At 40.1% G+C, this 15570-nt stretch overlaps 2 protein-coding genes across 4 annotated transcripts in view; one reads left to right on the forward strand and one right to left on the reverse strand.

The window, feature by feature from the left end:
• smash (smallish) overlaps positions 1-15570 on the reverse strand; it is a 215896-nt gene that overhangs the window by 183291 nt on the left and 17035 nt on the right. Inside the window, exon 1 of one of the 3 annotated variants that reach the window (XM_074103531.1) lies at positions 13622-13648. The exons of 1 other annotated variant lie outside the window; for it this stretch is intronic. The gene's annotated coding sequence lies outside the window, so the exon portion shown is untranslated. One more of the 3 variants, XM_074103532.1, reaches the window with a different exon arrangement.
• LOC141439163 (ceropsin-like) lies at positions 8456-12441 on the forward strand. Its single transcript, XM_074103331.1, has 9 exons — positions 8456-8592; positions 9135-9291; positions 9956-10076; positions 10218-10335; positions 10428-10641; positions 10749-10896; positions 11133-11243; positions 11511-11677; positions 12085-12441. Exons 2-9 carry the CDS (start codon positions 9149-9151, stop codon positions 12206-12208), a joined length of 1146 nt encoding a protein of 381 aa, XP_073959432.1. The 5' UTR covers positions 8456-8592; positions 9135-9148; the 3' UTR covers positions 12209-12441.

The following is a 15570-nucleotide window of genomic DNA, read 5'->3' on the forward strand; positions in this document are numbered from 1 at the left end:
TTTGTATTATTCATACAAATATCTGTCCCGGCCGGGAATCGCACCCGGGACCTCAAGCTTCGTAGTCAGATTCTCTAACCACTTGGCCATCCGGCCGTCTAAATGCAACATCAACGAACACCAGCTGCTGTATCTAATAATTTACGCGTGCGAAGCCGCGGGGCAAGCACTAGTTCTGTGATAATTCGCGTTATCATGCGCTTCACGCTATCAATATCTCAGTACCTACGAGTACTTTCTACGTCAAATAGTATCTGGGTGACAAAATCTAGAACTTTCAGATCTGTTGAGTACTTGTGCAAGATCAGTGTTGCCAACTCCTAGAAGTTCGAGTCGCTAGACTCAAAATTAAAAGTCGCTAGGCTAAAATTAATTCCACCGGCGGGGCTACTACAAAATTCGAATTTCGTATCGTGCCGTCCCTCTCACTCTCGTATTAAATAACATTTGCGTCAGTGCAGCGGGACGGCAAGATACGTAGTTCGAATTCTGCACTTCGTAGTATAGGGCCAGAGCGGCTACTACGAAACTCGAAAATCGAAGTTCGTATCGCACCGTCCCTTTCACTCGCGTTTTAAATGACATAAGCGTCAGCGGGTCGGCAAGGGCAACATACGAAGTTCGAGTTTTTGTTTTAATTTGTAAGTACGCAAAATTCGCCAGATAAGTCGCTAAACCATTTTTGTCGCCAAAACTTTTTTTTGGTCGCTAAGACTTAAGCAAAAATCGCCAGTTCTAGCGACAAAGTCGTTAAATTGGCAACACTGGCAATGATCGCTTCATTGTGACGTGGGAATTATTAGACAATGACGATGTAATGGAATTACATTTGAAATTTACCACGAGCTTTGCGGTGAAGGAAAAACATCGTGAGGAAACCTGCACAAACCTGCGAAGCAATTCAATGGTGCGTGTGTGAAGTTCCCAATCCGCACTGGGCCCGCGTGGGAACTATGGCCCAAGCCCTCTTGTTCTGAGAGGAGGCATGTGCCCAGCAGTGGGACGTATATAGGCTGGGATGGATGGATGGATGATGTAATTATGGTTTCATGTCGCTAAGTACCTAATAACTAATTGACAGTCATCTAGACACTCGGCAGTATACGGCTACCTTCGAAATAAAACTGACTGATGCAGCGGAAACACCCAAAAACACGGGTAAAATCTCCCGACGATGTTATTTCAAAGTATATCTCAAAAATGGCTGGATGGCTGGACCGACGCAAAAAGACGGGAGTTCTAAAGTTAGACCAACGGATAGCCCAATTTTGATGCGTATTTTTTACGTGAAAGCGAGTGGTTTCTAGCTAAGTGTCATTAAAATCAGTTGAGCCGTTTTTGGGATATTGAACTTTAAAGTTACAGAGTCAGGGTTTTCAACTTTTAAAAATGGTTGTTTTTTTTATGTACATGTTCGTTTATTCCTGATTATAAATAATACAGGTAAAGTTATAAAATTACAATGGTTAGGTTATAATTCGAATATGTTTTATCTAGGCATAGTACGGCTAATAAATGTAGCCCTGATGCGGGTGCGATCGTAACATAGTTTTATTTAATATACAATAGGCATCAGCTTGACCACAATAACGCAGATGGGAAGCGAAGATGTGGGTTATATTCCTATACGAGTAAACTTAGTTGTCTGTACCAACTTAATCGAACTAAAAAAATGCGATCCGAAAAAAAACTACACACACAAATGTCAGGTACGGTCGACGTCATAAATAAGTGATGACTTTTGTACCTTGTCGCTTTCAGTTGGTACACAATTTCGTATGGCTTTTCAAAAATGACGTTAAACTGACAAGGTACAAAAGAGATCACTTATTTATGACGTTGGCTGTACCTAGTTATAAGAAATTCATTAAAGGGCCGTACGGTAAAACGTCTGCTGTAAATAAAAGGACAATGTCAAATTAGAAACAAATTTAAAAAAATAATAATAAGATATGCTCGATGCTCGGGGTTTCTCTGCGGGATAGAATTTGAAATGATGATATCCGCAGTAGAACTAAGGTTACCGACATAGCCCGAAGAATTGCGAAACTAAAGTGGCAGTGGGCGGGGCACATTGCTCGCAGGACTGATGGCCGATGGCGTCCGCGGACCGGGAGACGAGCTGTCGGTAGGCCTCCAACAAGATGGAGCGACGACTTGGTTAAGATCGCGGGATCGCGGTGGATGCGGAAAGCACAAGACCGGTCTGAGTGGAGAGCCTTGGGGGAGGCCTATGTCCAGCAGTGGACGTCTTTCGGCTGACATGATGATGATGATGAATAATAAGATAAAGTTTCTATTTAAAAAATCATTTATAATATAGGTTTTTTTATTTTGTGATATTTACTGTACCATCAGCCAAATAAGTGGTCTATCAATTTTTAAACAAGTTCCTATCAAATGAATATGTCGTTAAAGTCGAACTTTCAAGTTGATAGACACGTCTATTGGCATTATTGTTTTATGACATGCAAACGATTATCAACTTTAGGGTGGTAGACCACATATTTGGCTGATGGTACCTACTTGCATTGTCATCCAACCAATATCTATCAAATTTCAAGTCAATCCGATCACTGAAAGTGGGTCAAAACTATAATTATTTATACTTACATCGAACTCAAAAACATACCAAACTAAATAATAAAAAAACGCACACACAAGATACAAACACAAACTCCTCCAACTTGTTACAAGCTCGCCTGCAGTCAATGTATGAGCTAACAATAACCTAACAGCTATTTGCATTTAATTCGTAAGGCGTTACAAGCAATAGACAATCTCTACGTGTGTCAGATATATAACAGATCTAGTAATTAATGTTTTCCCATTGTACTTTGTTGGATAAATCCGTATTTATCTTGCTGTCTCATTAAGCTTCAGAACACTTCAGGCCCTATCGAAGTGCAAAATTCTAATTTCGTATCTTGCCGTCCCACTGACGCTTATATTATTTTAATACGAGAGTGAGAGGGACGGTACGATTTTTGAATTTCGTAGTAGCCCCCCTGTAATCTAGTAGAGAAAGTAAGATAAATAAGGAGTTTAAGGACAAAATACCATAGCAAAATATTAATAAACTAAAAGAAATTCTTATACCACCATCTTGCTCGCTAATCCTGCCGTGAAGCAGCAGTGCTTGCACTATTGTGCTTCGGCGTGGAGAGAAAGACAGCCGGTGAAATTACTGGCGCTTGAGGTATCCCATCTTAGGCCTCTAGGTTGGCAAGGCATCTGCAATACCCCTGGTGTTGCAGAGTTTATGGGCGGTGCGGTGGTGATCTCTTACCATCAGGAGACCACTTGCTCGTTTGCCATCCATTCGAATAAAAAAAACTGACGCGTTTCGAACTCAACCAGAGCTCTTCTTCAGATCAACGTAACCGTACATCATGCTACCAGATGTTAGACTTCGCGGGTGAGCAAGGAAATTATTTTAGTTCATTGATATGGACCTCCGCAAAGTAACGCCTCATTCAATAAATTATCGGCAAAATATTATTCACTAAATCTGTACAACCTGCCGCTTTAATTTAAACAGTTACGTGAAATTATGAACCTAAACTGTTGCTAACTGGTTACTGTGTGTGATTACTGCTTTTGGTGTTTTTTTGTTAGTTTTACCGTTTTCCTTTTAATGTTAACCATTTAAAACTTTCATTAACACACACATAACAAGCTTTTGCCTCGGATTCGGATTCGGTTATCGCGCGCTGTTCCCTCGGGAACTGTGCATTTTTCCGGGATAAAAAGAAGCATATGTCACTCTCGGGCCCATAAACTATGTCTATGCCAAAAATCACGTCGATCCGTCGCTCCGTTTCAAACACACAATTTTAGTATCCCCCAACTATTTACTATTTGTTAGTTATATTTGCTGGGGGTTTCTCTACGGGATCGAATCAGAAATGAGGAAATAAGTAGAAGAACGGGGGGGAATCACAATATTTTTTCTACTTCTTTCTGTAACACGGTACGGGATGAGGGTGGAAAGGGATAGTGAATGCGATCTATTTTCAAGGGTAATGATTATTTGAATCATATACATATACATAGATAATATAAGAGGGTCTTACAAAAATATTCCTTAAACGGGTTAGGATTGGGTTGCAATTTTGACAGGCATGAAATTCGGCGTAGTGTTTTTTTACGCAACATGCAAAAATATGCGATTCCAAAAATGCACTTACTTTATAAATACTCAAGTGCACGCACACTTGGCAGAAGAATACATCGACAACAGCGAATGCATTACTCTGTTTTATGATAGTAGTATATCGTGCCGTGCCGAATTTAGCAGTGGAAACAAACCCAAGGGCAACGCACTGACACAGCTGAGGTAACAGCAAGATCATTTTAATTAATTAACTTTTTACAAGCTTTTCTTTAGCTTGCCCTGTTTATTATTTATTTGGTTGTTTATTTGTTGGTACAAATCTTGGAAGCTAAATTTGACCTACTTCTAGTGGTCCGATTGGCTTTAAATTTGGCATAATTATGTAAATTTGGTGACAATACATTGATCTGGAAGTGACATCTTGCTTGGTGGTCCTGCCAGGATCGTCTCCGCAGGAGGGAACTCGTCAATGGTTTTTTTTATTCGACTGGATGGCAAACGAGCAAGTGGGTCTCCTGATGGTAAGAGATTACCACCGCCCATAGACACCTGCAACACCAGGGGGATAATAGTACTGACTTAAAATTTGGTACGTATGTGCAGTTTAGACGACAATGCAAGCACAGTCAGCAAAAAAGCTTGTATTAAAAATTACTTTTAAACAGAAACTTGTTTTTTTTTTTTTTAATTTTTTTTTTATACGACTGGATGGCAAACGAGCAAGTGGGTCTCCTGATGGTAAGAGATCACCACCGCCCATAAACATCTACAAACCAGGGAAATTGCAGATGCGTTGCCAACCTAGAGGCCTAAGATGGGATACAAATATTCAAATAAAGGTAAGAAATTGAAAAACACGCATAGTTGACGTTCTGAACTAGTGAAGATATGGGACTAGGCTAGGAAATATGTCGCTTGCAGCCACAAAACGGGCAAATGCAGGTGCTTGGAAGGCAAAGGACAAAGCGAGTTAGATTAAGAAGGTAAGATGATTTAAACGCGTATGTAAACGCTGCACACACTCATTATGCCAGTTGACGTATTTTCCTTTTGTCAATAAAAAAAATGACGTTATAGCCTGTCAAACTTCCGCAGAACATACACATGACGCTAAAAAGTGTCGCACGGCGTGACTTCACGGTCCCCACACCCGAATTTGACGTGCTTTGTCATTTTTTGTTCGACTGACAAAAGAAAAAGATTTAGTAGCTCAATTTGATTTTTCACCCAGAAAACTACCCTACTGTGGCGATTTCTTGTAAATAAATAAAAAGAAAGAAAAAAACAAGCACACTGTTTTCATTCCACAAAACAAGACCAAGATGGCCTGTGCCATTTCCTGGCATGTCGTACGGAATAAAACAGCGCAAGCAAATCGTCGCCATTAGCAACTGAGGCATCTGCGCCGTCTGCGGTCTCGGTTGGAGTGTGGCTAAATTTAATTAACTGAAATCGCTGTTTAATAACTACTCTGCCGCAACAGTTACTTGCGTCGGGACGTCAGATGCTTCACTGAGGTGTTGACCCCGGCTGTACTTATGTATTTATACATGTAAAGTCACCGGCATAGCTTGTAGAATATCAACAGTACTTATAAATAAAACCGGCCAAGTGCGAGTCGGACTCGCGCACGAAGGGTTCCGTACCATTATCTATACAACTTTAGACGTTAGCAAAAAACCGGCAAAAAAACAAGTTTGTTGTATGGGAGCCCCCTTTTTATTACATTTAATAATAAATAATCCCAGCCTATATACGTCCCACTGCTGGGCAGAGGCCTCCTCTCAGAATGAGAGGGCTTGGGCCGTAGTTCCCACGCGGGCCCAGTGCGGATTGGGAACTTCACACACACAATTGAATTGCTTCGCAGGCTTGTGCAGGTTTCCTCACGATGTTTTCCTTCACCGTAAAACTCGTGGTAAATTTCAAATGTTATTTCGCACATGAATTCCGAAAAACTCAGAGGTGCGAGCCGGGCTTTGAACCCACGATCCTCTGCTTGAAAGGCCGGTGAAACCACTCGGCCACCACGGCTTCATATTATATTTATTTTAATTATTTATTTTTAAAGTGATTAAACAACTAAAGCTTCTGTGAATATTTCAAGCGTCTACCTATTACCGTTATTAATATCAAGCAAAAAATTAAATATTCCCCCCCCCCTTAAATATTTATTTTATTCTGCTTTTAGTATTTGTTGTTATAGCGGCCACAGTAATACACAATCATATATATTCATTCAGTCAATTACTAACCGGTTTTGGAATGCCTTGCGTTTTAATCAAAAGTTTGTATCAATCAGATACTTGGTTTTTAGGGCCTACCCGCGGCTCCGGGTGATGGCAAAATTCGTGCAGTTAGCGCTGCTCATTTTAGCGCTACTTATTTTTAACCCTCGGCGCAAAAAGAGGGGTGTTATAAGTTTGACCGCTATTGTGAGTCTTCGTATCTGTCTGTGGCACCGTATCTTTTAAACGGGTGAAGCGGTTTTTCATTTGAAAGCAGGGCTTCTAGCAATGGTTCTTAAACACGTTTTATCAAAATCGGTTCAGCTGTTCCGCTTTTGAGATATTGAACTTTGAAGTGACAATGTCGGGGGTTTTCCAACTTTTTGTTGGTTAGGTAGGGGTTTCTCAAACTTATGGCTCCACGTATCCCTGTTAAAGTTTCTAGACGACAGCGAACCCCTACCTCCCCCCCCCCCCAAGATAGTAATTTTTATTTCAATCATCATCATAATATAATTTCAATAAAAGGTAAGTAACAAATATAGGTAAGAATCATCTTGCCAACGAAAATGCAAACTGAAACAAACAACAACAAATAAGTAACAAATTAGGAGTTGAAATAAAAAATACAAAAAGACTCCAAAAACCAATCTTAATCATCTTGCCATTCTTGCAGCCACCATCACGTAAACCTTGTCGCGAACCCCCTACCGTCGAATAGCGAGCCCCTAGGGGTTCGCGTACCCCACTTTGAGAAACCCTGGGGTATACGAGTCAGGGGTTACCCTTAAAATATGTGATCTAAATCGGCTTAGCGGTTTAAGAATTAAGGGGTAACAGACAGACAGTCAATTCCGCATTTATAATTTTAGTACTATTTTTCAATAAGCATCCACCTGCTCCGTGCAAACCGCATCAGCTAGCGTAGGTCCTTAGAGTTCCATACAAAGGAGTCCGTGTTGCCCGCTTTTAAACAAGAACGGAGATTTCTTCCCGTGCGTGTCGTAATCTAGGGCTCTTCAAGGCTAGAGTGAATAGGCTGTTACTGAACCGGTGAGATACACCTTCGGCCTCATCTGCACTTAACACGTGAGATAGGGGTCAATCACGGTCAGTTTTATGTAAAAAAAGAACCGCTAGCAAACCTGCTTTCAAATAAAAAAAACCGCATTAAAATCGGTTCACCCGTTTAAGAGCTACGGTGCCACAGACAGACACACATAGCGATCAAACTTATAACACCCCTCTTTTTGCGTCGGGGGTTAAAAAAGACTCCGGACTCCAGCTCTGCGGTGTAAAAGGCAATGGGAAACTAACAACCAAAATAGTCGTCATCTAAAGCAGCCGGAAGACGTCCACTGCTGTATAAAGACCTTAACGACGACGACCTTGACGAGAAGACCTTAAGAGGGTCGCTGGCGGCGGATGGATGCGAGGGGTTGAAGACAGAGTATTGTGGCGCGCCATGGAAGAGGTCTATGTCCAGCAGTGGACTGCTGTAGGCTGATGATGATGATGGTGAAATGGTGATGTACAAAGACCAAGAACGCCGTAATAAATGACTACTTGTCACTGGCATCCACGGTCAGGACCACCAGCCAATCATCGCTATGCTTCGCTTTGATCCTGCGACAACCTACTACCAAAAAAATATCAACGTGTGGAATTCTCGTTAGACGGCCTGGAGTAAAAGAGACACGTACATAAAGCGGCAACTGAAGAAAGAGCAAGTTAGAGCGAGTGAAGTGCATCTCCGAATGCAACGCCCTGCTGTAAGTGTACACCATACTTGGTATCAGTGACGATACCTCATCGAGTAAGGCATAAGTGACAGGCAACCCCATAAATAAATTATCAAGATAAATTCAGTTACAGAACCACGGCACTGAGAAGTACCCATCTAAAATTACAAAATAGTAAATATTGCTAAACATCCCATGCAAAACATGACCTTTAGCTTCCCTTCAAGATAACATGTACAACCCATACGAAAACACCACCTTCTTAACCTTAAAGAAGCCAAACTATGTCTTAGAATGAATATCTAATTATGAATATCGATTCCCCTAATTTAGTTAATTTTTCCGCATATATAAACTAAGGGAAATAGGGCGGCATCGAGTAGTCCTCCCAACGCCTCCAAAGGGATTGGTCACCTAAGACTGGAGTAGTTCGTGCAGCGATTTTCTTCAGTATTTTCGTGATCACCATCCTGTTGGGACTATCCTTTAACCTGGAACTACTTAGGTAAGCCAAATAATACTCTTTGAAATTCTTAAACAGCATATTTTTAACAGTTCGATTGATACGCTCGTTTGTCCGTTGAAATCTGGCAGTCATATGGTGAAAAATTATCGTCCTATTTGTCGACAAGTTCAAAAAATCAAAATCCAAAAGTTTATTGTGCAAGTAGGCGTTTTTCCATGTCACATTTTTATACTACCAGAGCTTTCGGAAAGAGCATCATTGCCTAGAAGAATCCGCCGCAAGAAACTTGGCAAAGCAAACGTGTTCACTATCAAAGTACTCCAAATAGATGAAAAATCTAATTTGAGTGATGAAATTTTTATAGATGAACCTGAAGCTTTCGAAACCAAATATCGGAAAACTTGCGTTGAGCTTTCGGTATTTGCTTTTTCTTACTTGAGTTGCAAGAACATTTAGTTCAACTTTTGGCGAAAATCATGTAAATATTTGTATCACTGTCACTCGTCGCTTTCGATCATCCTTGCTATACCATCAAAAACAGCAGGTCCTTAGAAATCTTGACATTAAATTTGTGTTTCTAGGTTTTAACCCAAAGATGTCCCTATTAAGTTTGGACGTGGGACCAGGAGTGGCAGCCCTCCAATCATGGGCCGGGCCGCACGCATTAGCCCTCGGCTCCAACGTCACAGTGGTCGACAAGGTCTTACCAGACATGCTGCACATGGTCGATCCCCACTGGTACGGAACCAATTACCATCTCCAGCCTTTGGACGTCCTATTGCTGGGCTCTCGGCATTCGTCATCTCAAAAGGGCCCAGTATGCATCGGGAACCTCACATACACCCCTACAGCTTTGCAGGTGTGTGCTGGTTTACTGGCGATGTTTTCCTTCACAAATTCTCAAAGGAGCGAGTAATCAAAGCCATAGCTAGAACCAAACGAGTATTTAGATACCACAGCTAAATTTTAACTAGACACCAGGGCCCGAAGTACAAGCTAATAGTATTTAGCGATTTTGTATTGAAATTCACTAATACTATTAGCTACTACTACTACTACTAAGCCCTCTTATTATGAGAGGAGGCCTGTGCCCAGCAATGGGACGTATATAGGCTGGGATGACATGATGATGATGACTACTTTATTATGCAATTGGGCCCAGGTGTAAAGAACTATGACAACTTGACAAGTCGTCGGAGTTGACTCAAATATAATCATAATCGCGTACGTTAACTTTCTCTCGAGTTTTATTTAATTTGAATTACATAGTTTTAAGTAGACTAAAATTAAAGTGAAAAATAAAACAAGTTTATTTTGTAAATCTCACCGGTTTTAGACTTCATTATTCTGCAAGGGGATGCTTCATTTATTTAAATGAGACCTAACCAACTTTCTTCTTTAGGTATCAATTCCCGCCTATGAATCCGTTGTGGCACGGTCTTCTCGGCTTCGTCATTGGAGTTCTCGGTTTTATCTCAATGACTGGCAACGGCATGGTCATTTACATCTTTACAACTACAAAGGTAAAGTAACAGTATTAACTATTCTTCATCTTCGTTCTTCTTTGGTTAGAAACATTGTTATTGCTTCAGCTAATCCGTTTTTATATTTAGTAGCGTTGAGTATTGTTTATATTTATTGGATATATTTTACTTTTTTTGCAGAATTTGAAAACACCTTCTAACTTACTAGTGGTAAATTTGGCGTTTTCGGATTTCTGCATGATGGCTGCCATGTCTCCTGCTATGGTTATTAACTGTTACAACGAAACATGGGTATTTGGTAAGTTGATACTCATCATAAATTTTGTTTTCTTTCTTTATTAAGTTAACTAATTTTAACCTTTTCATTCTCTTCATAATCTTTTCTTCAAGGTCCTTTGGCTTGTGAGCTTTACGGCTGTGCTGGCTCCCTCTTCGGGTGCGCGTCCATCTGGTCGATGACAATGATCGCTTTCGACCGCTACAACGTCATCGTGCGCGGCATTGCGGCTAAGCCTATGACCAACAACGGCGCTCTACTCAGGATTGCTTTCATCTGGTTGTTCTGTCTTGCCTGGACTGTGGCTCCTTTCTTCGGATGGAACAGGTATTTAGCGCAATCTTAACCATCTCCTTATTATCTTAAAATTTACGAGTAGTATAACTAAATGTTGAGCGTTACTTTCTAATACATTTCCTGTTTTCTATTTTTAGGTATGTGCCTGAAGGTAACATGACCGCCTGCGGTACAGACTACCTGAACAAGGACTGGCTCAGCCGCAGCTACATCTTGGTCTACTCTGTCTTCGTCTACTTCTTGCCTCTGGCTTTGATTGTCTACTCTTACTTCTACATCGTTCAGGTAAAATATCTATGCAGATAAATGACCAGTACTCTACGCGACTGGTGTTTGAGGGCAAAGCCTCAGTTCTAAGTTCATTGCACCGTCAAATGGCTCTCTTCATAGCAGTTAATTATCGACAAACGCAATTTACTAGCCAGTCACTCACCACAGGCAGTCGCATATAGTCATGGCCAGGCCAAGAGGGATATCTAAAAGGTGCATAATAAAATGTATTAAAACTATGCTTTTTACAGGCTGTATCTGCCCACGAGAAGGCGATGAGGGAACAAGCTAAGAAGATGAACGTTGCCTCACTCAGGTCTTCTGAGGCGGCTAATACCAGTGCTGAATGCAAGCTTGCTAAGGTACAATAAACGAAAACCATTATACGTTATATTATTGTATAAGAAGAACTTTAGAACAACACTGCGTGGACCTTGCGTCAAACACTTGATTGAGCCGACATCTTTTGACACTAAGAGTTACGAGTGGTACTGAAAACATACAAGAATTGCTTGTTGATATAACGATACGATAATATATAGTGAATTAAATTACAGTTGTTACTTGTAAGAGTATACTTTGCAAAGTTTGCAAGAGTTAACTCAAAACTACATCATTTCGGCTTCCAGGTGGCTCTTATGACCATCTCTCTCTGGTTCATGGCGTGGACCCCGTACCTCGTCATCAACTACGCCGGTATCTTCGAGAACGCCACCATCAGCCCGCTTGCTACCATCTGGGGATCGCTCTTTGCCAAGGCTAATGCTGTCTACAACCCCATTGTATATGGCATCAGGTTGGTATTCATGTTAATTTATTCGCCATTCAACGAGGGTATGCTGCCAGCCTTATGGGCACCATACCATGGGGGCCTTTTTTAGATTTAATTAAGTAGGTATTAAGTTTTTTAGTTAGGTATTTAGTTTATAGTTGAGTTTTATTCTTAAATTATTAGTTTACATAAAAGCCTCAAACAGCATTGTAGATGAGTAAATGTTATATTAGTTTAGATTATATGCCCGTGTGAACAGAAATAAAAACTCTAATATATTATGTTTTGTAATTTATTACCATAGGTTTAAACATTCGAACAGCAAAGAGCACTACGACCTTAACCACTGTTTAGTTCATGAACCTGACTGACCTCCACATGTATGTTGCATTGTGGTTGGACGACAAATTAAACTTACTTTTCATTTTCAGCCACCCGCGATACCGCGCGGCACTGTACAAGCGGTTCCCAGCGCTTTCATGCCAGGCTTCACCGGATGAAGCTGTCTCTGTAGCTTCGGACAGCACCACTGTCTCAGAAAAGCCCGCTGCGTAAACCTAAGGAATCCTAAAGGCTTCTGCATATAGCCAATGAAGACAGATAATCTTCCAGAGTTATGTGCAACAAGCCGCTTCCCCACAGCTGACGGCATTTAAAAAAAAAGTAAGGTGTCTCTCAAGGCTGCATCCTAGTCCCAAGACTACTCCTTTTTTAAACGATAAGTGACTTGGCTATGTTTTTGGACTGATTATGCAAATATAGAAGCAAAGTGGTTGGACCACCATTTATTTTTTTGTTTTATTAATAATGCCTTGATCCAGTCTTTAGAGGTTTTTTTTTTATCATGAACTTTCTCTGTAGATGATAATTTAATCATTATACCTGTAAATTACTTCTTATCCTAATACCATTTTGGTGTTGTAGTGAAATGGGTACATACTAATGCAAACTGGAAACTCGCGGAATCAAATGTATATTAAATTATCATAACCACACGAAAAACTTGACATCAATAACAGACCTTCAAATAGCGGCCCTTAATACACTGATGAGTCACGTTTAAATCATTAATAAACAATCATAGCAGGTACGGCATATTCAAGTTATGCAAGTAAAATATATCAAAATCCATAACCATCCATCTGTACATACTAATATTATAAACATGAAAGTACCTAACTCTCATCGGTCTACGATGAAATTTGGTACGGAGATGTTTGAGACCATCGAAAGGACATAGAATAATTTTAATTTGGGAAACTGTATAGTTCCATAGATACAGATACGAGTAGATAAATGAATTCTTTGCAGACAGAGTAATTTTGAGATTCATTTCGACCCCGTGGGAATTTCCCAGACTTTGAAACATACCAAATTTTGTCCAAAATTCCACGACGCCCCAGAAATTCCCGTGAGAATTCTCAAAAATTAAATCGTGTATTTCATTAACGTTGCATATTTGCGTCAAATTTTAGGTCTCTAAACGTAGCTGCTGTAACTTAACGCGCTAAAGGTTAGAAGTTTCTAATTTTCTGTCTAAATCGTAATCTTTTTATTTTTTTAGGAAGATCCTTCTACAAAACAAAGTATAAGTATACTTATAAAGATAAAGTCGTTTTCAAGTTATGACGTGACCAAGACAAATAGGGATTCACTTGTAAACCCCCCTCCCCACGCAAAAAGAGGGGTGTTATAAGTTTGACACCAATGTCTGTTTGTGGCATCCTAACTTTCAAACAAATGAACCGATCTCGCTGCGGTTTTTTTAAATTGAAAGTGAATTTCCTTGCGAATGCTCTTATGTATGTGTGATTAAAATCGGTTCCAGATTTTGAGATATTGAAGTTTGAAATGACAATGTCGGAGGTTATTCAAGTTTTCTAAGTTGGTTATAGTTATATCTATATAGATACCTTTGTACTAAATACTTGAGTAGGTGTTGAATATATTACGATAGAATCAACTCACACGCGATCGTGATCGAATCGAGTCAATCTGAAACAATATGAATAAATGATCAATGAATATGGTTAATTAGTCATTTAATCTGCCGGCGACTTGGCGCGCATACTAATGTCGAAGAATATTTATGTTTTGTCATCTTCGTTTGTCATAGTTTCTCCTCATTGACAGTTGAGGCGATTAAGAATATATTATCAGACATTAATATGGTTTATTGTTTGTTAAGCCATGGTGGCCTAGTGGATTGATCTGTTCAGTGGGATCAAACCCGAAATCGCATATCATTTTTAAAATTAATGTGCGAAATTATATTCAAATATTACCCCGAGCTTTATCGTGAGAATAGCTGCACAAATCTGCGAAGCAATTCAATGTTGTGTTTGAAATTCCTAAGTAATCCACATTCCCATTCTGAGAGGAAACCGTGCCCAGCAGTAGGGCTTATGGACTGGGATGATGATGATGATGATGATGATGAATAGAGACATCATACAATACAATACAATGACTCTTTATTGTACACCAGAAATAGTAAGCGATACAGAAAACAGGTACACAGAAAGAAAATTACAACTGATATAAATCATCAGATATATCCGTTAAATAATTTGTAAATATATATTCAAAATTGTGTTGTAATTTATCTTTCTAAAAGAACCGAAGTGTAAGTCGTGTAAATACCAAGAAACAATAGTAACCTACAAACGGTTACGCCCACAACGAACTGTCTGTCCATCAGTTAGTTACCGCGCACTAAACATAACTGTTTACAAACTCTCTTAGCAAAATGGCAGCCGCCATTGCCATGGTTTCAGTAACTACGAGTATGCTTAAGTTTGAAAAAAAAACTATTTTAGTGTTTACTTAAAGTGTCTTAAAGGTTTTAGCTGACTGTATCTGTGTGTAAAAATACAGTAGATTTTAAATTGTTATAAAATTTATTTTCAATTGCGTTAATACAGGAAACTGGGACAAAATCTCTTGTCTGTAGGTCACTATCAAAAAGTAATCTTAAGTGAAATTAGAGGGGGTCGGGTTTTCTATACGGGATCGAATCAGAAATGAGATACGTAGAAGAACGAGAGTGACCGACATAGCCAAGCGAATTAGCTCGTTGAAGTAGCAATGGGCAGGCGATATGCCATAGGTATAGCACGGAGAACGGATGGCCGTTGGGGCCGGAAAGTTCCCGAACGGAGACCGCGGATCGGCAAGCACAGCGTAGGACGTTCACCGTCGCGATGGACGAATAGTCTGGTTAAAACCGTGGGTTCACGGTGGATGTAGGCCACTTACAACCGAAGCAACTGGAGGTCTATGGGGAGGCTTATGTGGGCGTCCTACGACTGATATAGTGACGATGATGATAAAGCAAAATTAAAGATAGGTCCATTATTCTCGTCAATTAACTAAAAAGGCCACAAGATCTTTCTCCGCAGCAAAAATTACGGATGCGGCCCGCCGCTAACAAACCCGACTCGAATACTAACGGCCGGATTATAAACGCAAATGAAGCTATTTATTATTTATCTATTATTAATAATCGAGCTAAATGATACGAATGGCCTCGATTATGACGGCGGAGTTATTTTCTAATTACGTTATTGCTCGTATTTCATTTGATACGGTATTTCTGTAGGACTTAGTTGAGTCCGCGTTTCAGCATGGGGTAAAATGGTTCCGTAAGAGTATGCCCAATTATCCAGCTGTCTATTCTCCCTTACAAGGCATTTCTCAACTTATTTCCTTGAAATTTTGTGAGCTAGTTCGACAATTCGGAACTTAACTTTACCGGCTACGCATGCGTAGATCTTTAGGTCAAGTACTTGAATTGAAATTCCGGGATTTCACAATAATCCCGTGAGGATTCACAAAAACTACGTCGTGAATTGTATTAGCGGTGCATAAAAAAACCCGGGCCAAATTATGTCTCTAATCCCAATGGTTGTAATTTA

This window comes from Choristoneura fumiferana, chromosome 20, assembly GCF_025370935.1.
Source record: "Choristoneura fumiferana chromosome 20, NRCan_CFum_1, whole genome shotgun sequence".
Taxonomy (NCBI): domain Eukaryota; kingdom Metazoa; phylum Arthropoda; class Insecta; order Lepidoptera; family Tortricidae; genus Choristoneura; species Choristoneura fumiferana.

Bases quoted from the DNA above. Each gene is read 5' to 3' on its own strand.
- LOC141439163 (XM_074103331.1), top strand. From the start codon at position 9,149: ATGTCCCTATTAAGTTTGGACGTGGGACCAGGAGTGGCAGCCCTCCAA. The intron at 10,642-10,748 runs GTATTTAGCGCA...TTCTATTTTTAG, and splicing joins CCTTTCTTCGGATGGAACAG to GTATGTGCCTGAAGGTAACA. The intron at 10,897-11,132 runs GTAAAATATCTA...TGCTTTTTACAG, and splicing joins CTTACTTCTACATCGTTCAG to GCTGTATCTGCCCACGAGAA.